The sequence below is a fragment of the Nicotiana tabacum genome, chromosome 6, assembly GCF_000715075.1.
Source record: "Nicotiana tabacum cultivar K326 chromosome 6, ASM71507v2, whole genome shotgun sequence".
NCBI classification, from domain to species: Eukaryota; Viridiplantae; Streptophyta; class Magnoliopsida; order Solanales; family Solanaceae; genus Nicotiana; species Nicotiana tabacum.
The window spans coordinates 135,480,373-135,505,918 of NC_134085.1; the positions used below are offsets into that span (position 1 = coordinate 135,480,373).

The following is a 25,546-nucleotide window of genomic DNA, read 5'->3' on the forward strand; positions in this document are numbered from 1 at the left end:
ATGGTGTTAATTTGGAAGGGATTGGAGTGCCGGAACAGCCGTGAGCATATGGAATGTGGGGGTTCTAGGGCGGCGGTCTCTAGGGTTAGCTTGAGGGAGACAAAGGTTAGGGTTTGACTGGGGGGGGGGTGTACCGGTTCGGACACATATATATCAAATAGGTAATTAGTTCTGAACCGTTGGATTGACCAAATCCAACGGCTGTGAAGAAGGGCCACAAAACGGGGTCGTTTAGCATGGGGAGGGGGAACCCTGGACCGGGTATTTTGTGCTTGGGGTCGGATTTGGGGCGGGTTTGGGGCAGAATTGTTTGGGCTTTAGCATTTTGGCCCAATGAAATTAAAACAAAGCCCCCCTTTTTCCAATTCTCTTTTATTTCCTTTTTCTTTATTATTATTTTTTTAACAAAAATCCTAAAGTAAGCTAGGTAGTAAAATCAAACTAATTATGAAATTATGAAATTTATAAAACTTAACTGACCCTAAATTAAAAGAGAAGAAACTACTGATCTAGAATTAAAATTAAAAAAATGTAAAGTAAACCAATTTTTGTGATTTTCAATTTTAATAAAGCAACTAATTCACTAATTAATCTTAACAATGTAAAAATAAAAGCTAAATGCAATGCATGGTATTTTTGGCATTTTCATAATTTTAACAGAAAAATAAATATGCACAGAAATGAAAACAATTAGTACAAATTCCCACAAAATCTTATAAAATTGTAAAAAATGGAAAAAATTATTTTTTTTTGTATTTTATAGGAGTAATTTCTATAGGGCAAAAATCACGTGCTCACAGCTACGCTCTTTGCTCGGAAACATGAAGAGTATTCGTACAAAGATAAAGTGAGCGGATACGAGCGATTTTTGCCCGTTTGAATACTCTGTGGGAAGCATTTTTGAAAGATTTGACCGCACCTTGCTTCCGAGGTTGCCTACATATCCTTGGCTATAAAAGAATCAGGTTAGTGTAGTTCGGGAAGTTTGGGTAGTTGGGACTACCAGGAAGCTGTGATTTTCACTGTTGTTGTTGCTGCTACTGTTTGCTGAACTCCTTACTACACCAAGACAAAATGAAAAACTAGACTAAACTATAATCTATGAATTTCAAGAATCCTATCTACATATCTTCAAACATGATTTAGAGTTTCTGCTGCTCTGTTGCCTTGTACTCTCCAGGTGAGCTTCCTTTGTTGCTGACTTGAATTGCATTCTGAAGCGAGTTCCCTTATTCCCCAAGTAGGCGCCTGATTGTCAATACTCGAACTGTCTTCTTTTGAAACTTGGACTGCCTTCCCTTGTTCTCCAGGTGGGCGCCTCATTTCCATCACTTGAACTGCTTTCTCTTATTCTCCAGGTGGGCGCCTGATTGCTGAACTTGAACTGCTTTTCCTTGTACATTGAACTACTTTCCCTTGCTTTCCAGGTGGGCGCCTGATTGCTGATTTTCAACTGTTTTTCCTTGAAACTTAAGATACGTTCCCTTGTTTTCCAGGTGGGCGCCTGATTGCTGAACTTGAATCGTCTTCCTTTCCTCTAAAACTTGAATTGTTTTCCCTTGTTCTCCAGGTGGGCTCCTGATTGCTGATCTTGAACCTTTTTTCTTTGAAACTTAAGCCGCTTTCCCTTGTTCTCCTGGTGGGCGCCTGATTGCTGAACTTGAACCATCTTCCTTTCCTCTGAAACTTGAATTGTTTTCCCTTGTTTCCTGGTGGGCGCCTGACTGTAAACACTCGAACCATCTTCTTTTGCTACTTGAAACTGTTTTCCCTTGAAATTGAACCATTTCCCCTTGTTTTCCAGGTGGGCGCCTGATTGATGAGCTCAACCCGCTTTCCTTTGAACTTGTGTCGTCTTCCCTTGTTCTCCAGGTGGGCACCTGATTGCTGAACCTGAACTGCTTTCTCTTGAGACTACTTTTTCTTTGAATTGTCTTCCCTTGTTCTCCAGGTGGGTGCCTGACTGCTGAACCTGAATTGTCCTCTTCTTGAAACTACTTTTCCTTTAAACTGTCTTCCCTTGTTCTCCAGGTAGGTGCCTGATTGCTTGAACCTGGACTGCTTTCTATTCTTGAAACTCGTGTTGTCTTTGCTTGTTCTCCAGGTGGGCACCTGATTTCAATAAAACAGACAAAACAAAAGAAATTTTTCTACCCAGTTTGATATTGCGAACATCTGTGAGTGTTAACCGATTCTTGTTGTCAAAATAAATTCTAAACTAAAGTCCTTTATCCTGAAAATTTCATTGCCTCATCTCGAAAGTGAAAAGCTTAAATGCCAAATTATACTTCCCAAAAGTAGACCTCTCGTCAGACCTTGTCATTTGCGAGGGTCTCAAAACTTACTAAATCCTATTATCCAGGAGGGTACTGGAACTTACTGCCGAGCCTGTCTGGCACCAACTTTCCTCACGGAGGGTTTCTCCGAAACAAACAAAATTTCTTACCCCTATTTCAATCAAAGAAAAATCTTGTCAGTTTGAAAATGTGGTGGTTAGTTTGCGGCATTCTTGCCGAGGGAGGCTTTTCCACTGCCATGCTTCGTTCTGCTCAGCTGCATCTCACTGGCAAAGAGTTATTTCACCTTCTAATTGAACCTCAATCACGAAACCTGAATGACCTGAGTGATCTGTAGTCAACCCGCTGTTTTATCATATCTGTCTTTCCCATCTGAAACTCTGTGTTTCTCCCCACAATTCATGAAACCACTCGATCACTTGAACCTCGGCTAACACCTTATTTCTGGCATGCCGACCACACTTTGCTTTTGTGCAATTTGGAAGTTGGTAATAAGCTTTGCAATCCTTTTTTTTTTGCTTAGCAAGGCTAACATTGAAAAAACCTTAGAGGAATAGACCCAAAAGGAGATGAAATGCAATGACTTCGAGAGTTATGAATAGGGAAAAAAATCAAAACAGAAGGACTATTTGAGGAACTAAAGGAAAAAAGGGACTTATCTAAGTGAGGCTGCTGACATCAATGATCATGACATGCACTTCGAATTAATCAGCCTAGTCCATTGATCAATCCTCTTTCAGTCTTCACACTTTATGCTGGGGTTCCCATAATCCGATTCCTTTGCAAAGTCAACAACCTTATTCGACTTGCGGTGCCCTAAAGGGTTTTCACCAGGAAACCTCTCTCATTTATTCATCTCTCAACTCACCGTTGCCTTACGATACCTGTGAGGGTTTTCACCAATAAGACTTTCTCATTTTTTAATTTCTCTCAGCTTTCTATCTCCTTACGGTGCCCGTGAGGGTTTTCACCAATAAAACTCTCTCATTTTTCATTTTTCCTGCTTAGACTGGAGTGTTGCCCCTGATATGAATCACACCTCTACTTGCTCGACTTGGCATCTCTCGAAGACTGATCGGAAGGTCTTTCTTTGAACCGTAATGTGGGCTTTTGGATAGGGTTAGAAAGAAAAGATATCACAAAGGCTCAAAACATCTTGAATGGGTTCGAAATTACAACTTTTGGAATCAGATCTCTTACAACAACCACAATTTCTGCCCCAGTTTCTTTGCTTGGGGACTTTTGAATTTTTATTTTGATGGGACCGAACCGTGAGGCTGCCTACGTATCCTTAAAAGGAATCAGGTCGAACGTAATTCATGTCGTAGGAATTGCTTTGTTGTCGTTACTCTTCTCTTTCCTTTTTCTTTCTTTTTCCTTTTCTTTTCTTTTCTTTTCTTTTCTTTTCTTTTCTTTTTCTTCTTCTTCTTCTTTTTTTTTCTTCACTCTTTTTCATTCTTTTCTTTCCCTTTTTCTCTTATCTTTTTCTCCTTTTCTTCTTTACTTACCTTTTGCGTCCGTGTTTCTGAATTTTGTTACTGATTCCAAAAGAGGGGTATGAAAGGAGATAAATAAGTCTCAAAAGGGGTAACAAAGGGTGAAGTGTTTAGATAGCAGAATAAAATGCCTTCGTCATTCCAATATTTAAAACACACCAAGTACAAACAACAATCATACAAACCAAAGAAATCATACATAATATCTTTTGACTGCATCAGAATTAATGGCCATATCTGCAAATTTGCCTTCTATATCTGTTAAATATAAAGTAACATTGGACAACACTCTTGTTACAATGAACGACCCTTGCCAATTTGGGGCAAACTTGCCTTTTGCTTCAGCCTGATGTGGAAGGATGCATTTCAATACTTGCTGACCCACTTCAAATTTCCGGGGACGCACCTTCTTGTTGTATGCTCTTGCCATTCTCTTTTGATACAACTATCCATGACACACTGCTGCCAATCATTTCTCGTCAATCAGACTCTATTTCTCCAGACGGGTTTTGACCCACTCATCATTATCAATTTCGGCTTCAGCAACAATCCAAAGGGATGTAATTTCAACTTCCGCGGGTATCACTGCTTCAGTGCCATATACCAGCAAATAAGGAGTTGCACCTACTGAAGTGCGAATAGAAGTGCGATAACCCAACAAAGCAAAGGGCAACTTCTCATGCCATTGCCTGGAACCTTGTACCATTTTCTGAAGTATCCGAAGTATCTTCTTTATGTTCTTGTTGGCTGCCTCGATTTCTCCATTCTCCTTGGGGCGGTATGGGGTGGAGTTTCGATGCGTAATCTCAAACTGTTGACATGCCTCTTTCATCAGATGACTGTTTAGATTAGCACCATTATCTGTGATGATCAGCTTTGGGATTCCGAACCGACAAATGATATTTGAATGAACAAAATCGACCACTGCCTTCTTGGTCACATATTTGAAAGTTTTAGCTTCAACCCACTTAGTGAAATAGTCAATGGCCACCAGAATGAACCTGTGCCCATTGGATGCTGCTAGCTCAATTGGTCCGATGACATCCATACCCCAAGCAATAAAGGGCCATGGTACGGACATTGTGTGCAATTTAGATGGCGGAGAATGAATCAAATCTCTGTGTACTTGGCGTTGATGACACTTGCACACAAAGCTGATGCAATCTCGCTCCATGGTGAGCCAATAATAACCTGCTCGAATAATTTTCCTTGCCAAAACATACCCACTCTTATGCGGCCCGTAGACTCCCGAATGCACTTCGGTCATGATAGTTGTGGCTTTTCTAGCATTTATGCATCTCAACAATCCAAGATCTGGAGTTCTTTTGTACAAAACTATTCCACTGAAGAAAAATCCACTTGCCAAACATCGAATGGTTCTCTTTTGATCCCTCATGGCTTGTACCTGATATACCCCCGACTTGATGTACTCCCTGATATCGTGGAACCAAGGTTCACCATAGAGTTCTTCTTCCACCATGTTAAAGTAAGCATGTTGATCGCGAACCTGAATATGCAAAAGGTCAATATAGGCCTTATCTGGATGACGTAGCATCGACGTCAGAGTAGCCAAAGCATCAACAACCTCATTGTGGATCCTAGGGATATGCCTGAACTCCACTGATCTGAACCGCTAACAAAGATCCTGCAGACATTGTCGATACGGTATGAGCTTCAAATCTCGAGTCTCCCATTCTCCTTGAATCTGGTGTACTAACAGATCTGAATCTCCTAAAACCAGCACTTCCTGGACTCCCATGTCTACAGCTAACCTTAAATCCAGAATGCATGCTTCGTACTCGGCCATGTTATTGGTACAATAGAAACAAAGCTGAGCAATGACAGGGTAGTGATGCCCTACTTCAGAAATGAGTACATCTCCTATTCCAACAGCTTTCATATTAGTAGCCCCATCAAAGAAGAATTTCCAACCGGGCTTTTCGTCCTTCTCGACCTCGTCAATATACATTACCTCTTTATCAAGAAAATAAGTTTTCAAAGGTTCATATTCTTCATCCACCGGGTTCTCGGCCAAGTGATCGGCTAAAGCTTGGGTTTTCATTGATGTCCGAGTCACATATACGATGCCAAACTCTATGAGCAAGATCTGCCACTTTGTGAGCCTTCCTTTGAGCATGGGCTTCTGGAAGATATACTTCAAAGGATCCAGGCGAGAAATGAGGTAAGTAGTGTATGATGACAAATAATGCTTCAATTTCTGTGCTACCCAAGTCAGGGCGCAACATGTCCTCTCAAGGAGGATATACTTAACCTCATAAGATGTGAACTTCTTGCTGAGATAATAGATGGCTTGCTCTTTCCTTCCAGTGATGTCATGCTCACCCAACACACAACCAAATGAATTATCCAGGACTGTCAAATAAAGAATCAAAGGTCTCCAGGTTCCGGCGGGACAAACACAGGTGGGTTCGACAAATACTCTTTGATCTTATCAAATGCTTCCTGGCACTCATCAGTCCATTTGACCGCAACATCCTTCTTCAGCAACTTAAAGATGGGATCACAAGTTTTCGTGAGCTGAGCAATAAACCTGCTGATGTAGTTCAACCTCCCTAGCAGACTCATCACCTCGGTCTTGTTCTTTGGTGGTGGTAACTTCTAGATAGCTTTGTTCTTTGACGTATCCAACTGAATGCCCCGTCGACTGACTATAAACCCTAACAGTTTCCCAGATGGAACATCAAATGCACACTTTGCAGGGTTGAGCTTAAGATTGTACCTGTGGAGCCTCTAGAAAAACATTCTCAAATCTTTGACGTGGTCAGACTGCTTCCTGGACTTTATGATCACATCATCCATGTAAACCTCAATATCCTTGTGTATTATGTCATGGAATATGGTAGTCATTGCCCTCATGTAAGTTGCCCCAGCATTTTTCAAACCAAAGGGCATGAACCGGTAGCAATATGTTCCCCACGGCATGATGAATGCCGTCTTTTCGGCATCCTCTTCCTCCATTAAGATCTGATGATACCCCGCATAGCAATCCACAAAAGACCCAATCTCATGCTTTGCACAATTGTTGATCAAAATATGGATATTTGGAAATGGGAAGTTGTCCTTTGGACTTGCTTTGTTGAGGTTACGGTAATAAACACACACTCTGGTCTTACCATCTTGCTTTGGCACATGCACAACATTGGCTAACCACATGGGATACCCCGTGACTCGAATGACCTTTGCATCAAGCTGCTTTGTAACTTCTTCTTTAATCTTCACACTCATGTCAGTTTTGAACTTTCTCAACTTTTGTTTGACGGGAGGGAATGCTGGATCAATTGTCAATTTGTGGACCACCAAATCAGTACTCAATCCTGGCATGTCATCATACGACTACGCAAAAATATCCTTATATTCAAACAATGCTTTAATTATTTCTTCCCTGATTTGCGGTTCAAGATGGACACTTATCTTAGTTTTTATAACATTATATGGATCTCCTAGATTGATTGCTTCCGTTTCATTCAGATTAGGCTTGGGTTTTTCTTCAAAATGATTTAGTTCCTTAATAATCTCCTCAAGTGCCTCATCCTCATCATATTCTGATTCATCATCACACTCTATTTCTTGGATTATTATTTCAGAATTAGATTGACTTTTAAGACATGGCCGGAGATTCCTCATGCATGTCATGTCATTGAAACCAGTATAAAAAGAAATGTACAAAGAAAAAAAGAAAACAAAAATAACACTATCAGGAATGATGGAAAAAGGGAAATTGCATTTCATTAAAAATAAAGGATAACAGGGTTTGTACATCAAACAAGCGAAAAATAAAAATCTGGGTTACAACCTTAGAATGATCTAGATAGAAAGGAAAACAAAACAAACTACCAAAACTCCTTCCGAGTAGGGAGAGTAGTAGCTTTCCAATTGTTAAGCTTTACGTTCGGCCCAACAAACTGCACGTCTGCTTTGCTAGAACCTTCTCCAGCTTCTACCATGTTCACATTATCAAACAACCTCTGGAACCTTGCAATTAACTCTTCATCAATGTCAACCATAGGACTTGGCGCTGCTGACACTGGACGTTTCCTGGCACCGGGCTTGACAAAAGACCTAGAAAGACGCGGGATAGGCTTTGGAAGTGCCCACGCCTTCCATTTCAACCTTTTAGCTCTTTTCACATCTGCCGTTGTAGGTTTGAATCCAAGACCAAATGTACCTAAGTTTTCAAGAAGGGATACTGGCTGTATGATACCCTGCAAGGATGCACCTAGACCTTTACCTAGCACATAACCATTTTTCAGCATTTCAGAGGTCACTATGACGGATGCAGAGGCTATCTTTGGAGTTGGAATACATTTTCCCTCTGGAACCTTATCGATCGGCATTGTTTCAAAAATTTGATAGACCCAAGGCCCTTTGTCATCTTCGGCCTCAATAAATGGGACAGAGGCATCACTGTGAGCACACAAATTCTCCTCACCATGCATGATGATCTCCTATTTGTCCCACTCAAACTTAACCATCTGGTGCAATGAGGACGGGACTGCTTTGGCGTCATGTATCCAAGGTCGACCCTACAACAAATTGTAAGAGATGACCACGTCCAGTACCTGGAACTCCATGGTGAATTCGACCGGTCCTATTGTCAATTCAAGCACTATATCACCTAGCGAGTCTTTTCCTCCACTGTCAAAACCTCGGACGCATATGTTGTTCTTGTAAATCCTCTCATCGTCCACTTTTAACTTGTTCAAAGTAGAGAGAGGGCAGATGTTTGCATTTGAACCATCGTCAACTAACACCCTGGTGACCATAGAATCTTCACATTTTATTGTAAGATAGAGAGCTTTGTTGTGTTCAGTACCTTCCACGGGCAACTCGTCATCAGAGAATGTGATCATGTTCACCTCAAATATTTTGTTGGAGATCTTCTCCAGATGGTTCACTGAGATTTTGTCGGGGACATGAGCTTCGTTCATAATTTTCATCAAGGCCCGACGATGCTCAGCTGAATGGATCAACAATGATAGCAAGGAAATCTGAGCGGGCGTCTTTCTTAGCTACTCCACAATAGAGTAATCTTGTACCTTCATTTTTCTCAAAAACTCCTTCGCTTCTTCTTCAGTGACTGCTTTATTTACTAGAACTGGATTATCTTTGGATGTTTTAGCTTTCCTTAACTCTTCCGGGGTAAAGCATCTCCCCGAACGAGTTAATCCCTAGGCCTCATTGACTTCTTCTTTCACTTACTTTCCCTTATAGGTCACTAGAACCCGTTCATAGTTCCATGGGATAGCATTGGTGTTGATTACCAACAATTGGGTTATAGGCTTGATGATGATAGGGTCCATACGGGTACCATCTACAATTATGATTGGCTTATTTGCCAACCCTGGCATGACCACTTTTGACTTTTCTTGCTTTTCTACAACATCACTTGGGGATCTTTTCTCAACTACCACAGATGGCTCACCATTTGTCATGCTCAACTTGGGTTACCCCTCCTTGTGTACTATCTCGATCATGTTTGTTTCCTCATGGGTTGGCAATGGGTTCTGATTGATGCTGGGTGCCTCCGGAGTTTGGACTTCAATCCCGTTTGTGTCGATTAGCTCCTGGATAGCATTTTTCAAGTGCCAGAACTTCTCCGTATCATGCCCCGGAGTACCAGAACAATATGCACAGCTTAAGGAGTAATCAAGAGTCTTTGGAGGAGGGTTTGACAATTTTGACTCAATTGGCCTCAGCATATCTAACTACTTCAATCTCTAGAATAAACTGCTATAAGAATTCCCCAACGAGGTGAAAGTTTTCTTCCGATGCAACCTCTCATTTTTGATCGCTGGATTGGGCCGAAAACTTGGGCCGACAGGGTTTTGGTAGGCTCGTAGGGGTGGGTAAGCATTTTGTGAAGCTAAGTAGGTATTTTGTAGGGCTGAGGCATGCCATTTTAAGTATTAAGGAGGTTGAGTATATGACTAGGCGTGGTGGACAGAAATCTGAGGGTCTGGTGATGGGAAGTAATGCTGGAGTGGATTATATGGGGTTTGGGTGTAGGTTTGGTGATAGGGTCGAGGCTGGATATAATGGTGTGACGGGTCCCTCGGTCCAAACCAAGATCCTGAATCAACTGTTGCCATATCTTCTTTCTTCTTCTTTCCGATCACTCTCTCGGTACCATTCTGAATGGCTTGGGTAGTTGCTTTGATGGCCGAGTAACTCATGATTTTGCTTGATTTTTGCCCTTCTTCCACCATGCCACCCATCTTCACTACCTCGTTGAAAGGCTTGCCTATGTCCGATATCAGATGGACAAAATAAGTACGCTCCAGAGCCTGTAGAAAGTACTCCACCATTTCGCTCTCCTCCATTGGGGGGTTAACTCTTGCCGCTTGTTCTCTCCAGCGAAAACCATATTCCTTGAAACTTTCACTAGGATTCTTCTCAATCTTAGTCAAAGACAAACGATCTAGAACAATCTCGATGTTGTATTGGAAATGACGAGCGAATGCTTGGCCCAAATCGTCCCAGGTATACCATCTACTGTGATCCTGACGAGTGTACCACTCCAATGCCGCGCCACTCAGACTCTGGCTAAAGTATGCCATCAACAGCTCATCTTTCCCACTGGTTCCTATCATTTTACTACAGAATCCCCTCAAGTGGGCCACTAGGTCTCCATGCCCGTCATATAGATCAAATTTAGGCATCTTGAATCCCACAAGCAACTGAATATCGGGAAATAGACACAAATCTTTGTAGGCTACGCTCACCTAGCCTCACAAACCCTGCATGTTTGTGAACGATTGTTCCAGGCTTCTTACCTTCCTCAATATCTCCTCTTGTTCTGGGTTTTTAGGTGTTTTCCTTAGTCTCAATAGGGAGGTCGAAACAAGGAGTGTAGGAGTGATGATCTGGGGCGTTGAAAGTTGGCTCCGGGGGATAGTATTGATTATCTTGGGTCTAGAATAATGGCTCACTGGAGGATCGATAGAGTGTAGCAGGCGGGGGTGCTACGAAAATAGGGGTGGCTGGTGGATGGGGGTATGGGATTGGTTTGGCTAGCAGTACTTGTGTGGTTTGGGAAATGGTGCCTTGATAGTGGTGGTAATGGGGAAAGCCTGGAGATGAATCAACAGTGAGAGGTTCTTAGGATTGAGCCAGTGGCAGGACGAAAGCAGGGTTGGCGGGGTATGATGGTGGTAGATTCCCTTTCATCCATGCATGGTACATCTCTGCCATTTGGTGTTTTAATTTATGTAACTCCTCTTTTAGATTCACATCAGACTCTTCCCCCTCCTTTGACGGATCAATAACACTTGCATCTAGTTCTTGGCCAGCCATGATCAACTTGTCTTTGGACCTGGTGTTGTATGGGCGAGTTGCCAGAATGCCAAACAAACTAACCACCTGCCCGAACTTGATGACAACAAGCAAACTTGTTAGTGATTAAGAGCTTAGCAGATAGGCAACCCCACATTGGGGATGCAATGCACCTAAGCATTTAATCATTTCTATTATGCATTTCAAAGAATGCTTGCGTCATCCCGGCTTTCACTAATTTCCATTTTGCAATTTCTTCCTCTCTTGTTTTCATTCCTGCTTTTCTTTGCTTGATTCTTATTTTTTATTCTTTTATTCTCTCATTTTTCCTCTTTTGTTTTGCCATTACTTCTTCCCCGCAATTTTCTTGTTTTCTCTCCTCTGTTTTTCTTTTGATTTCATGGTTATGATCGAATCCTATGGGGATTGCCTACGTATCATGATGCCGCATGAATCAGAGCAATCTTAGTTCTAGGACATGCGCGAAATAAAATAAGAAAACATTTTTGGGGTTTTAAAATTTTCATAAAATAAAATAAAATAAAACATCTTGATTATGACAACTTCCCCTACAGATTTAAGCATAAAAACTGACAGACTCGATGTGTGGACCAACAAACTTCAAAAGAAAACTGAAAATACAGACTCGAAAATGAACTAACAAACTTAGAAGAAACTGACAATATAGACTCAAAAATGAACTAACAAACTTAGAAGAAACTGACAATACATACTCGAAAATGAACTAATAAAATACAGACTCGAACAAACAAAATCAAGAATACATAAGTGCCTCAACTGCTACTCCAATTGGCCTTGCTGCGGGCCTTTGCGCCATATCTTCTTGGAGGCGAAACAAGTCATCCATGATTTGCTGGACAAAAAACTGAAGCGAAGAACATGGACCTGGTCATGTCTTCACACTCGTTGCACTTCATCACAATGTAGTCTGCAATTTTCCTAATCCTTTCCTTGATAATACCCTTCTCCTATAGCAACCATTAGATTTACTGAGATCTGGCATCCAAAACTTGTTTGACTGTATGATTTTGCTCTTGAAGCTACTGCAGGTCTTTCTCTAGCTGTGACATCAGGGCATAGCAGTGCTCCCTTTTTGCTTTGAAGTCTCTCGCCTGCTTAGCCATTTCATTTTCAAGGACATTGACCTTTTTCTTTATACTCACCATTCCTTTGTCATACTTCTCCTTCAGTTGCCGAACGAAACTAGTGCATCCCTCCGCATTCTTAGCTAACTTGGCTCGGGCATTTGCTAGTTCAGCTTCAGTCTTTTGCAAATCGTCCTCACAGTCAGTTACTTTTTGCATAAGGCTATAGATGAGCTTTTCATCTTTTCTGCTTCTGCCCGGGTTCTCAGCTGCTATTCTCATTTTTCGAACTTGGGCTCAGAGAACTTCATTATCTTGGGCCAACCTTCTTCTTTCACCTTCAGCTTCTTGTGCCTAGACATCATTATTGAATTCCATGTTTCTCAGCTTCTCTTCCAAGGTGTGAATCACGGCTTGATATTTTTTCTCCTTTTCTCCCCAGGCCAATCTTTCTCGGATTTTATCATCAAAAGCTTGAACATGAGGTCTCTTGGCAGGCCTCTCGGGCTTGGGCTTTGGCTTAGGCTCTGGCTCGTTGTTTACACAAGACCTTTTCTCAAACCCTGTAGTGTAATCTGGATCTACTTCCCCCTTTTCAACTTCCGGTACCTGGGTGCCATTTTTCAGAGAACGGCAACCATTCCAATCATGCTAAACTAAAGTCTCGGGCAATGCAGCTTCTGGATGTAGCTCAATGACCTAGGTGTGAGATCCTTATCTTCGGGCACCACCTGATATCTTCCTAACTGCCTTAAGACCCTCTGCGGTGCATATGGCTGGACACTCCTCAAACCCATCAACCTTAGGTAACCCTTGGTAGCCATCATGTATATGGCTTCTGTCATCGGGATCCATCCTATAGTTCACTCGACCTGACTTGCTTTGAGAGCTTTCAAGTGGGAGACCCAGGCTTCAAACCCTTCTGGCACGTTGTAGTCTTTCACCCTTTCCTCATAACTCTTGACGAAGTTATCTGTGCTTGAACCATAACTCATGAATTTCGGGGGATGGCGGAGATGCTCGATCAACCACATTTGTAGAAGCATATTGCAACCTTCAAAGAATTGAGCCCCGACTTTGCATAATGTCAATGCTCGATAAATGTCTTCCAGCACTAACGGAGCAAGTGTATGATCTTTCTTGGTAGTGAGGATTTGTGTAATTCTGAACATACAAATATCCACTGCCCCTTCCGCATTTGGAAAAACCATGATCCCCAAAAACGCCACAATAAAAGCGAACCGACGATGAATTTGCCAAAGGCCCTTATCTTATTTGTTGCTCAAACCCTTTTCATGCATTTCGAAACCATCTGAGTGCCCGAACCTGAAGTACAAGAAGTAAAAAGAGCAACACCCTTTGCTTACATAGGCCTTCTTCATCTGTTTACTGATATTCAGGAGATCAAAGAACTTGTGCACCGAAGGAGCCCTTGGAAATATAAGTTGTTGTTTCCTTAAATCCTGGCCAAACTCAATATACCCGGCCATTTCCTCCAAAGTAGGGGTGATCTCAAAATCTGAGAAATGAAAAACATTGTGGACAGGGTCCCAAAAAGTTACCAAAGCCTTGATTAGATCTTCCCATGGTTTGATTTCCAAAATGTTTATAAGGGCACCCAACTGTGTTTTCACCTAATCTTGACCATCTTCATCTAGATCATTCCACAACATACGCAATTGCAGCTGAGCCTATACTATGACCACCTCTGACGGGTTCTAGGCAGTGTTCATTTGGACATGTGGCAGATTAAGGTTAGGTTTGACTTCGGTGGACCCTTTTGTAAAACAGGTTTTTCAATTTCTAAAAAAAATCAACGGACCATGATTCCTTCCCCTACATGCTAATTTTAGCAAAAATAGTCGTTTTTGCAAACGTGGCCCCTTCCCAATTCCTAATAAATTTTGAAGCCGAGGAGAACTACTTTATGGAAAAATGACACTTTAATGACAGAATTGTCCGTTCTTTTATGAAAATATCCCTCTCGGCAAGAACGGTTTAAGACATTGCCAAAGCGGGATCATCTTATTTTGACCAAAAATCAAGATTGCATTCACTCGACCACCGACTCTCTTTTCTTATTTTCTTTCTTCTTCTTTTTTCAAAAATAAGGCCGAACCTTATGTAGGTTGCCTACGTATCCCACATCCAGTGAGAATCAGACCTGCGTAGTTCAGTTAGTTTTGACACATTTGAAAGAACACAGTGTTGACTTATTTGAAATGACTCTTTTCTTTTCTCTTTTTCTTTTTTGAAAATTTTTGGCAGAGTTTCAAGAAAATACCGGGCATTTTCAGAACCAGGCTTTATTTCCTTCCCTATATCACTCTTGGTTTTTCTTTTAATTTAATTTTCCCTAGCTGGTCAGCATGCAGGCCGAAACAAATAAATGTTCACATAGCACATAGGATGCATCTGGATGGTCTGTTATTTTGGGTACACCTGTCCTAGATGGACCCAACCCCTGTGTTGAGTCCCCTAAGTCAAATGCACATGATGCAAACAAACGTTCCTACTAGGGATCCGACATGAGGTTGTGTCTTTCTAGGTTTAAAACCTGGGGTTGTGTTCTAGATCTGGCTTACCCGATCGGACATCTCGAGCCGAAGAGGGGGCAATGTACTGGGAGTACTAAAGTCTACCCAGCCTTGTTGCTGGCCTATCCTCGTTCTATTTGGTATAACTTCTACAGAAAAAGCGGGCCACGCGAACGTGTGCACCATTTTCAGAAGACTCAGAGGGGTGGCATAAGAAGAAAATTATATACAATTCAAACAATATTAAAGCAGTAAACAGATAGCATTTAGCACAAAAGGTTCACAGAATACAGTAATATTAAAAATAAATGTAGCCAAGTAAAAATCATATTAACAAGCTCGAATTCTTTAACCCTAAACTAGAGATTCTGGGTTCGTTCCCCAGCAGAGTCGCCAGAGCTGTCACACCTCCTTTATCTACACCCGTAAGGGTATAAGGGTGTTTTTTCAATTAAAGTGACAATCGAAACGGGATTATTTATTCAGATTCAGAGTCACCACTTGGGATAATTTATGATGTCCCAAATCACTGGTTTAGAATCTCGAATCGAGGAAATTGATTCTTACTTTTGGTCTGCGAACACAGAAATCCGGGTAAGGAATTCTGTTAACCCGGGAGAAGGTGTTAGGCATTCCCGGGTTCTATGGCTTTAGCACGGTCACTTTGATCATACTTAGCTTATTAAATTGTTTAACTACTCATTTTTAAAACCTATGTGCTTTCACCTCTTTTAATTAAGAAATTATCTTGAAATGAGTCACGCGTACATGTACTAATTTTTTTGCTGCGTCAAAAATCATATCACGCGTACATGTCCACAATTAATAACGCTTTATTATTATTAAGAAAGTTTGGCCAAAGTTGTGCGGACGCATACTCCGGTTTTTTTTTTAAAATCGTAACCATGTCATACGAACGTGTTCACAATCACGACGATAGATTAAACGTGCCTAAAGCAAACTACGAACATTCATCATTTTTTATATCTAGGTTATGAAATTAATACGAGGGCCATAGATGCTTAAATTGGATGGCGCACCTCGAACTATATGAACTAAATTAAATTAACAGCTTATTAAAACCATTTTATTATTAAGAAAGTTTGATCGAATTTGTGCGAATGCATACCCCGAGTTAGTTTTTAGAATTGTAATCGTATCAAGCGAACGTGTATACAATCACAATTGTATTTTAAACGCGCCTAAAGGCCTTTCTACCAATATTTATTTTTAATAATCTAATTATAACATTTGTAAGGGCCATCAGCTATTTAATTAAGATGTCACACCTCCATGCAATTAATAGAGTTACTCTAACCAACGTAATCTAAGGCCACTCTTGCACAACTATTAGTTGAAAGTTAAATGTTGTTCGTACTAGGCCTTTAAGTATTTGGGCCAAGTCTGTTTTGGGCTTTCACCTGCAGAAACTGTTTAAAAGGAGAATTGGACTCGAAGGCGAGCCCAAGAAATGTGATTAGGCAAGTGCCCGCCCATCTCCAAATGGCCCCAAAATCCAGGCCCAAATCGGCATTGTTCTGAGTAAGCTAATTCTGGTGAGAAGTAAAAGCTTATGGGTGGACTTAATATCGAGCCCAAACAGAGTGGAGGAAATATCTGAGGCCTAGGAAAACTGATTGAGCCCATTTGACTATGATCAACATGCAACAATATGGTATACAAGCCCTAAATGCTACAACACCCAAATGACTATATCACACATCTAAAAGAAACACTATTTTGAATTTAATTGAATTAGTAACATGAGGATAAGGCTAGTCGTCCTGCTTTAAAGCACGTACACAATAAAAGAAGAAAGCTTCCGATTGAATCATAAGGCATAGTAGCGTTCAAATATCAATTTAGCTCAATATGAATTGTAAACAATTTGTAGGAGATTCAAACCTCAATATTAACTTTTCTAATACAAATAGTATGGAAATCCTACACAGTTTGGAATATTTAGCACTTGTCAAACTAACAACTTATTATTCAAATTATAGCTCTTAAAGAATACAAATGCTCAAACCAGACTCTAGAAGGAAATAAACCAATGAAGTTGTAATATTACCAACCCTGAATCTGAAAATCAACATTGACTTTGAACAGATTTAAACAAAACCAAAAAGAAGTTCATCATCTGACTTAGATCTCTACTGCAGAAAGCATTAAGCATTTTCTATACCCACGACAGGTTTTTGACCAACTCACAACCCAATATAATAAACTAAAATCCTAATCTAAGACTTAACAATGTGATACAACATCAGTAGCATAAAGGAGTAAGTAAAATATATATATAAGAAAGCTAACTTATTACAGAAAACTGAATGAACTTAAGGAATAGGGGAATAAGATTCAACATGCAACACATATTCATTAGATTTCCACATCGGATTGCACATTTACACTTCACATGCTATTGATATTCCAAGAAGTACCTGAAGGTCAAAATAAAACAAAAGAGGATAAGGATTTCAGCAATAGCAGAAGGGTGAGTAAATCAGCAAATCAACACATCAATATTCAGCTCCCTTAGACCATCTTTAACCCCAGATAAGTCAGAAGTCCCTTGAAACTTTTAAGTTCTTATTAACAGTGCCAACCAAAGAGTAATTTCAAACAATTTTCAACCAAAAATGATGCAGAAGCTTTGAGTGTATTTTTCAGGGTCCGAATGTATCCTTTTTGCGCGAAAAAAAGGGTCTATATATAGCCCTTTTGGGTGTCGTGTGCTGCAGAAAGAGAATGAGAATTATTCCCTCACACAAGCATTTTTTTAACAGAATGGTACAGCTGTCAACCTCTAATTGGTTTCAGCAATTTTTGCTGGGCCAACTGCCCCTTATTCTAGATGCTTCCAGTAGGTTCTTTTACCCTATCAAGTTACCCACCCCTCAGATAAACCCCTGAAGTTTTCCATTTACCATTGAACCCCCCCAAACTTCCAATTGCCTATGAATTAGTACTAACAAACAAAAGCCAATACTGGTACAACATAATTGATTAAAAGTACCAAACACTTAGGCGATTAACTCTTGAATTAACTCTAAACTTAAACAATTTTATCACCAAGAGAGATTAGAAATGATACAACATTTAAACAATTGAAACCAATATTAACAATAATTAATGTCTGAACCATCCCTGAGGTTCGAACCTTTTGAATCCAATTACACACTGTCATTAACAAGCAATCACACTACAATGACAGATTAAACATGCTTGTTCTCAAACGAACTTGCCTAAGCATGAACTAAACCAATCGAGATAAACCCTAACCAAAACTGAAAATCTAATGACATTGATAGAAAATTCATGAACTAATCCTTAAATAACTAACTAATATTAATGATTAATCACAGAGAAAAGAAAATGAAAACCTAATAACCTAAAATTATGACTAACTACACCTTTTCATTTTTCGGTTAAAAGAAATAGAAAAAGTAGAAGAAATCAAGTATGTAAAGAAGAAGCTAAAGAAGGACAGGGGGATGACGAAATAGAAAAAGGGAAGAAGAACTAGTACCTACAGTAATGAACGACCAATGGCTCCGGCTGGACCCGTCCTTTTCTGATTTACATCCAAAAATAGGTGTCAAATGACTGTTCCCATTGAGAACAGACATGTAACACCCATTTCCGGCTCAAATCGTCTTGGAAGCTCATGCATGCCAAACCAGATTTGAAATTGGTGATGCTTGAGAGGGATTCGAGGGGATTGATTTAGGGATATGGGAAGAAGAGGAGGTGGGGAGTGTTTGGTGTAATTTGGGTGAATTAGGGTTTTTGGGGTCCGATTTTAGATCTAAGATTGGGGAGGATTGAGAGGGATTCGAGGGAAACTATTTTGGGATTTAGAAAGAGGAGGGTGAAGAGATCATGTGGTGTTAATTTGGAAGGGATCAGAGTGCCAGAACAGCCGTGAGGCGATTTTCGGCGGGTGGAATGTGGGGGTTCTAGGGTGGCGGTCCCTAGGGTTAGCTTGAGGGAGACGAAGGTTAGGGTTTGACTGGGGGGGGGAGGGGGGAGGGTGTACCGGTTCAGACACATATATATCAAATAGGTAATTAGTTCCGAACCTTTGGATTGACCAAATTCAACGGCTGTGAAGAAGAGCCACAAAACGGGTTCGTTTAGCATGGGAGGGAGGGGGAAACCTGGACCGGGTATTTTGTGCTTGGGCTCGATTTTGGGGAAGAATTGTTTGGGCGTCAGCATTTTGGCCCAATGAAATTAAAACAACCGCCCTTTTTCTAATTCTCTTTTATTTCCCTTTTTCTTTTCTTTTTCTTTGTTATTATTATTTTTTACAAATATCCTAAATTAATTTAGGTTGTAAAATCAAACTAATTATCAAATTATGAAATTTATAAAACTTAACTGACCCTAAATTAAAAGAGAAGAAACTACTGACCTAGAATTAAAACTAAAAAAAAATGTAAAGTAAACCAATTTTTGTGATTTTCAATTTTAATAAAGCAACTAATTTACTAATTAATCTTAACAATGTAAAAATAAAACCTAAATGCAATGCATGGTATTTTTTTCATTTTCATGATTTTAACAAAAAAATAAACATGCACAGAAATGTAAACAATTAGCACAAATTCCCACAAAATCCTATAAAATTGTAGAAAATGAAAAAAATTAATTTTCTTTTATTTTATAGGAGTAATTCCTATAGGGCAAAAATCACGTTCTCATAGTCATCATTCACTATATCTATCTATATAGAATAACAAAAGCAAAACTATAATAGGCTGCCAAGTTGAATAACCACAATTCAACACATGTCAAAATTTAGGACAAATGTCCAAGATTGTTGGAGTTTAAAATTGATTTAAACTACAAATCAGGAAATTAACTTGCAACGTGCAAATCTTAAATCAATTTTATACTTCCTCCAATGTTTTGACATTTATTCTATTTATTTATTTATTACACTGCTTTATTAAAAAAAATTCCTCCCACTTTTTTTGGTTGTTTTTAAATAAAAAACTACACACTCAAATTTGCAATTATTTTTATAAATAAAAGTGAAAATAAGCTATCGGAGGATGAACCCATGACTGATCATGCTTCCAAACGTGGGCTTCCAACCAAAAATTCCTACTTTATCTACACCTCCATAACTACTTGATTTATGTGCTTTATATCTTTAAATCCTTTTCAACTCCCTATTTTATCTACTCAGTATACCAGTTTGATTACAACTGCTTTGCAAATATGACTACACAATTTCATGAAATCAGAGAAATTTCAAGCAACTCGATGCAACGAAATGTCAAAGTTAGAGTGTGAGTAATTCCGAATCGATTTAAGCCTGAATTACCATATTCAATGGAATTGGTTTTACAGGATTCAAAGGTAACATATTCAACTTTCACTTAGTTTTGAAGTTCTGCTTCTCTGCAGTATTTCTGTTTTTGAAAGTATGATTAACAATTCATGTCATAACAAAAGTATATACTGAATAAGATGCTTGATAAAAGTCGAATCAATGCAGGAAAAGTTTCAATTATGAAATATCTTAGAATTGAAAAAGGGCAATTTTGAACTGAAAGGGAGAGGAATATAGCATACCATATTTCCGTGGTCTGCCATATTACCACTACCCTATGAAGATGACTTGCAGTGTCATTGACTAATAGTTTTTCTAGAGAAATTTTAGGTCCTCTAATATGTTCCGATCCTAAACCCGGACCCGGTCGTGATGACGCCTCTCATGAAGACAAGGTCAACCGACACTTTCCATTTCAGTATTTAACAATTTAACAGTAAGAAACAGTCTAAAGCATGATAAAATAATCCAAAATTAAGCAGATAATAGTATACAATGCGGAATACAACCCAACACAGCCCGATACCGAGGTGTCACTAGTCACGAGCATCTAAACAATCCAGAATACTCAGAGGAAACTACAAGGTTTAATACAGAAACTAAGAACATGAAGAAATAAGATATGGAAGAGCTCCGGGCTGCGAACGTTGACAGCTCCCTAGAGACTCCTCGGATCCGCCTGATCTGGAACTGATCAGCACTCGGGAGCGGGACCAGATGTGCCTCAACCTGCACACGGGCTGCAGAGAGTAAAGTGAGTACTCCAACTCAGTGAGTAATAATCATAAATAAGGGCTGAAAGCAGGAAATCACGTAAAGCACATTTGCAGACTATAATGAAGCAGTAAAACCAGTGAAAGATAAGTGAAAGTCATTTAACTCAATTTAAACTTCACGAAAACCTTTTTCAACAATTTAAGCAGGTAACTGACAGGCAATCAAGGAAAATAAACATATAAAGGTTTGCCCCTTGGGTAGAGTATCCACAAATCTGCCCCTCGGGCAATATCTCGGAATAATACCAGCCCCTCGGGCTATATCTCACATCACAATGGATACCCGCGCTCACTGGGGGTGTGTAGACTCCTGGAGGGGCCCCTTATGGCCCAAGTGCAATATCAAGTCATCTCGTAGCATCATCACTATGCCCTCAGCCTCACATCAACAAGACACCTCATGGCCTACATATCTCAGGCCCTCAGCCTCATAATCATTATCAAATGTTTCCTCACAACATAGGCCCTCGACCTTACTCAGTCAAAATCCTCACAAACCACTCGGGCAATAATAAAAACAGGATTCTCAGCCCAAAATAACATTTAAAAGATCATTTAAGTATTAAAACAGAGTAAACATGGCTGAGTACGAAAATAGTGAAATATAACATGATTGAGTTCAAGTATAAAGTCAAAAAAATGAAGAAATATCGATAAAAATCCCCTAAGGTTTTAAATAGTTGGCACAAATCCCAAATATGGCATTCAGCGCAAATAATGATGATAGCAAATAGATTTAAGTCAAATACACGGTAAAATAGTCATTCGGGAAGGACTAAGTCACAATCCCCAATAGTGCACGACCCCACTCTCATCATCTAGCGTGTGCGTCACATCAATATAGCACAACGATGTGCAATCCAGGGTTTCATACCCTCAGAACATCATTTACAATTATTACTCACCTCAATCCGGTCAAATCTCAAGCCCGCGACGCTTTTGCCCCGCGAATAGGCCTCCACTCGCGTTGAATCTATCCAAAATCAGAATCACGGCATCAAAATATGCTAAGGGAACGAAGCCCAAGCGAAAATAATCAATTTACAACACAAATCCCGAAATTACCAAAACCTGACCCCTGGGCCCACATCTCAGAATTCAATAATTTTTACATCAATGGATTCCTTATCTCCCCACGAGTTCATATATTTCAAAGTTCTGAAATCCGACCTCAAATAGTCCTTCAAATCCTCAATCAAAGGTCTAAGTTTCCAAGCCCTAGTTTCCCCAAACTTTGATCCTTAAATTCCATAAATTACAAGCCTAATCCATGAAATAATACCATAGAAACGAGTTTTTGGTCCAAAATCCTTATCTCAATGAAGTTCCCCTGAAATCCCTCTTCAAAATCATCCAAAATGCTCCAAAGCCAACTCAAAAATGGTGAAATAGCTCAAAAATCGCGAAGGACACAATTTATACCTTCTTGCCCAGGCATTTTCGCATCTGTGGCCAATATTTCGCTTCTGCGGTACCGCATTTGCGGTCCTTGAATCGCTTCTGCGGAAATCATTTAAACGACCAACTCCGCATCTGCGGTCAACATTCCACACCTGCGCCTTCGCAGGTGCGGTCCCACAACCGCATCTGCCGTTTCTGCCATCTTCCTAGCTTCTGCTTCTGCGACCCTTCTCCCGCATATGCGGCTTCGCACCTGTGGTCCCCAATCCGCAGGTGCGGAAATACTAGAAGAAACAAAAATCTGAAATCTCATAAAGTCTCAAACTCCTCCGTTATCCATCCGAAATCACCCCGAGGCCCCCGAGACCTCAACCAAAAGCACCAACATATCCCAACACCTTATTCAAACTTGTACCAATATTCAAAACACCTCAAACAATATCAAATCAACCAAAACAAATCGGATTTAAGCCTAAGTTCCAAAAATCTTCCAAATTCCACCTTTGATAAAAAACCCAACCAAAACACGTCCAAATGACCTGAAATTTTATACACACATCCCAAATGACACATGGAACTACTGCAACTCTTGTAATTCCATTCCGACCCTTATATCAAAATCTCACCTATCAACCGGAAAATGCCAAAAATCCAATTTCGCCAATTCAAGCCTAAATCTACTTCGGACCTCCAAAACACATTCCGATCACGATCCTAAGTCCCAAATCACCTCCCGAAGCTATCCGAACCATCGGAACTCACATCTGAGCCCTCTAACACATAAGTCAACATCCAGTTGACTTTTTCAAGTTAAGCTTCCTTAAGAGAGACTAAGTGTCTCAAACCTTACCAAAATCCTTTCCGAACCCGAGCCAACCAACCCGATCACATACAGAACCGATAGACAAAGCAATAAGAAGCAGAAATGGGGGAAATAGAGAGGTAACTCATGAGACAACTGGCCGGGTCGTCTCCTCCCCAACTTAAAGAAACGTTCATCCTCGGATGAGTCTAGAAACATACCTGAAGCCTCAAACAAGTGAGGATATCTGCTCCGCATCTCTCGCTCGATCTCCCAGGTAGCCTCCTCCACGGGCCAACCTCTCCACTGCACTTTCACTGAAGCTATATCCTTTGACCTCAACTATCGAACCTGACGACCCAAAATAGCCACTGACTCTACATCATAAGTCAAATCATCATCCAACTGAACCATGCTGAAATACAAAACATGAGACGGATCCCCAATATACTTCCGGAGCATAGAAACATAAAATACCGGATGCACACTCAACAAGATGGGTGGCAAAGCAAGCTCATAAGCCACTTCCCCAATCCTCCAAAGCACCTTAAAAGGCCCAATGAACCGAGGACTCAATTTGCCTTTCTTTCCAAATCTCATAACACCCTTCATGGGAGAAACCTTCAACAGAACCTTCTCGCCAACCATGTAGGACACATCTCGAACCTTCCTATCAGCATAAATCTTTTGCCTCGACTGTGCTGTACGAAGCCTCTCTTGAATCACCTTCACCTTTTCTAAAGCATCCTACACCAAGTCTGTCCCCAATAGCCTAGCCTCACCTAGCTCAAATCAACCAACTGGAGATCTACACCGCCTCCCATACAAAGCCTTATATGGAGCCATCTGAATACTCGACTGGTAGCTGTTGTTATAAGCAAACTTTACAAGCGGTAGAAACTGATCCCATAACCCTCCGAAATCAATGACACAAGCATGCAACATGTCCTCCGTATCTAAATAGTGCGCTCGGACTGCCCGTCCATCTGAGGGTGAAAAGCTGTGCTCAACTCAACCTGAGTACCGAACTCTCACTACACCGACCTCCTAAACTGCGGCGTAAACTGAGTGCCCCTATCTCAAATGATGGAAACGGGGACACCATGCAAATGAACAATCTCCCGGATATAGATCTCTGCCAACCGCTCTGAATAATAGGTAGTACACACAGGAATGAAGTGCGCGGACTTGGTCAACCGATCCACAATCACCCAAATAGCATCGAACTTCTTCAAAGTCCGTGGAAGTACAACTACAAAGTCTATAGTGATCCTCTCCCACTTCCACTCTAGAATATCCATCAGCTGAAGCAAGCCACCCAGTCTCTGATGTTCATATTTCACATGCTGACAATTGAGACACCGAGCTACAAACCCCACAATGTCTTTATTCATTCTTCTCCACCAATAGTGCTGCCTCAAATCCTGATACATCTTTGTGGCACCTAGATGAATGGTACCGCGAGCTTTGGGCCTCCTTCAGAATCAACTCCCGAAGCCCATCCACATTGGGCATACAAATCCGGCACTGCATCCTCAACACCCCATCATAACCAATGGTCACATCAATGGCATCATCGTGCTGAACTCTGTCCTTAAGGACAAGTAAATGGGGGTCATCATATTGGCGCTCTCTAATGCGATCATATAAGGAAGACCGAGAAACCAGACAAGCCAATACCCGACTGGGCTCCAAAATATCTAACCTCATGAACCGATTGGCCAAGGCGTGAACATCAACTGCAAGAGGTCTCTCCCCAACTAGAATATATACCAAACTCCCCATACTCACCTCCTTTCGGCTCAAGGCATCGACCACCATATTGGCCTTTCCTGGATGGTACAATATAGTGATATCATAATCCTTAAGCAACTCCAACCACCTCCGCTGCCTCAAATTGAGATCCTTCTATTTGAAAAAGTGCTGGAGGCTACGATGATCCGTAAACACTTCAAAACACACCATATAAGTAATGCCTCCAAATCTTCAACGCGTGAACTATGACACCCAACTCCAAATAATGAACGAGGTAGTTCTTCGTATGGGGTTTCAACTGACAAGAAGCATAAGCAATAACTCTACCCTCATGCATCAATACACATCCAATACCAACTCTCGAAGAATCACAATACACAGTATATGAACCTAAAACTGATGGCAAAACTAACACTATAGCTGTGGTTAAAACTATTTTGAGCTTCTGAAAGCTCTCCTCATACTCGTCCGAACATACGAATGAAGCACCCTTCTAAGTCAACTTGGTCAAGGGCGATGCGATAGATGAGAATCCCTGAACATACCGGCGATAATATCCTGCCAAACCAAGAAAGCTGCGAATCTCGGTGGCTGAGAACGGTCTGGGCTAACTCTGAACTGCCTCTATCTTCTTCGGATCAACCTGAATACCCTCGCTGGACACCACATGCCCCAAGAAAGCCACTAAACTAAGCCAAAACTCACACATGGAGAATTTTTCATAAAGCTTCTCCTCCCT

The 25,546-nt window shown here is 40.7% G+C and overlaps 1 protein-coding gene across 1 annotated transcript; it reads right to left on the reverse strand.

Moving 5' to 3' along the window:
• Nucleotides 1-8,259: 8,259 nt before the first annotated feature.
• On the reverse strand, nt 8,260-8,664 carry LOC142182063 (uncharacterized). The gene is made up of 2 exons (XM_075255962.1): nt 8,422-8,664; nt 8,260-8,337 (listed from the first exon to the last, which is right to left on the reverse strand). The coding sequence occupies exons 1-2, from the start codon at nt 8,662-8,664 to the stop codon at nt 8,260-8,262; spliced, it is 321 nt and encodes a 106-aa protein (XP_075112063.1).
• Nucleotides 8,665-25,546: the final 16,882 nt, after the last annotated feature.

Coding starts and splice junctions, on each gene's coding strand:
- LOC142182063 (XM_075255962.1), bottom strand. CDS start 8,664: ATGATCACATTCTCTGATGACGAGTTGCCCGTGGAAGGTACTGAACAC. Junction 8,338..8,421: donor AAGACTCGCTAGGTGATATA/GTGCTTGAATTG, acceptor AATTTGTTGTAG/GGTCGACCTTGGATACATGA.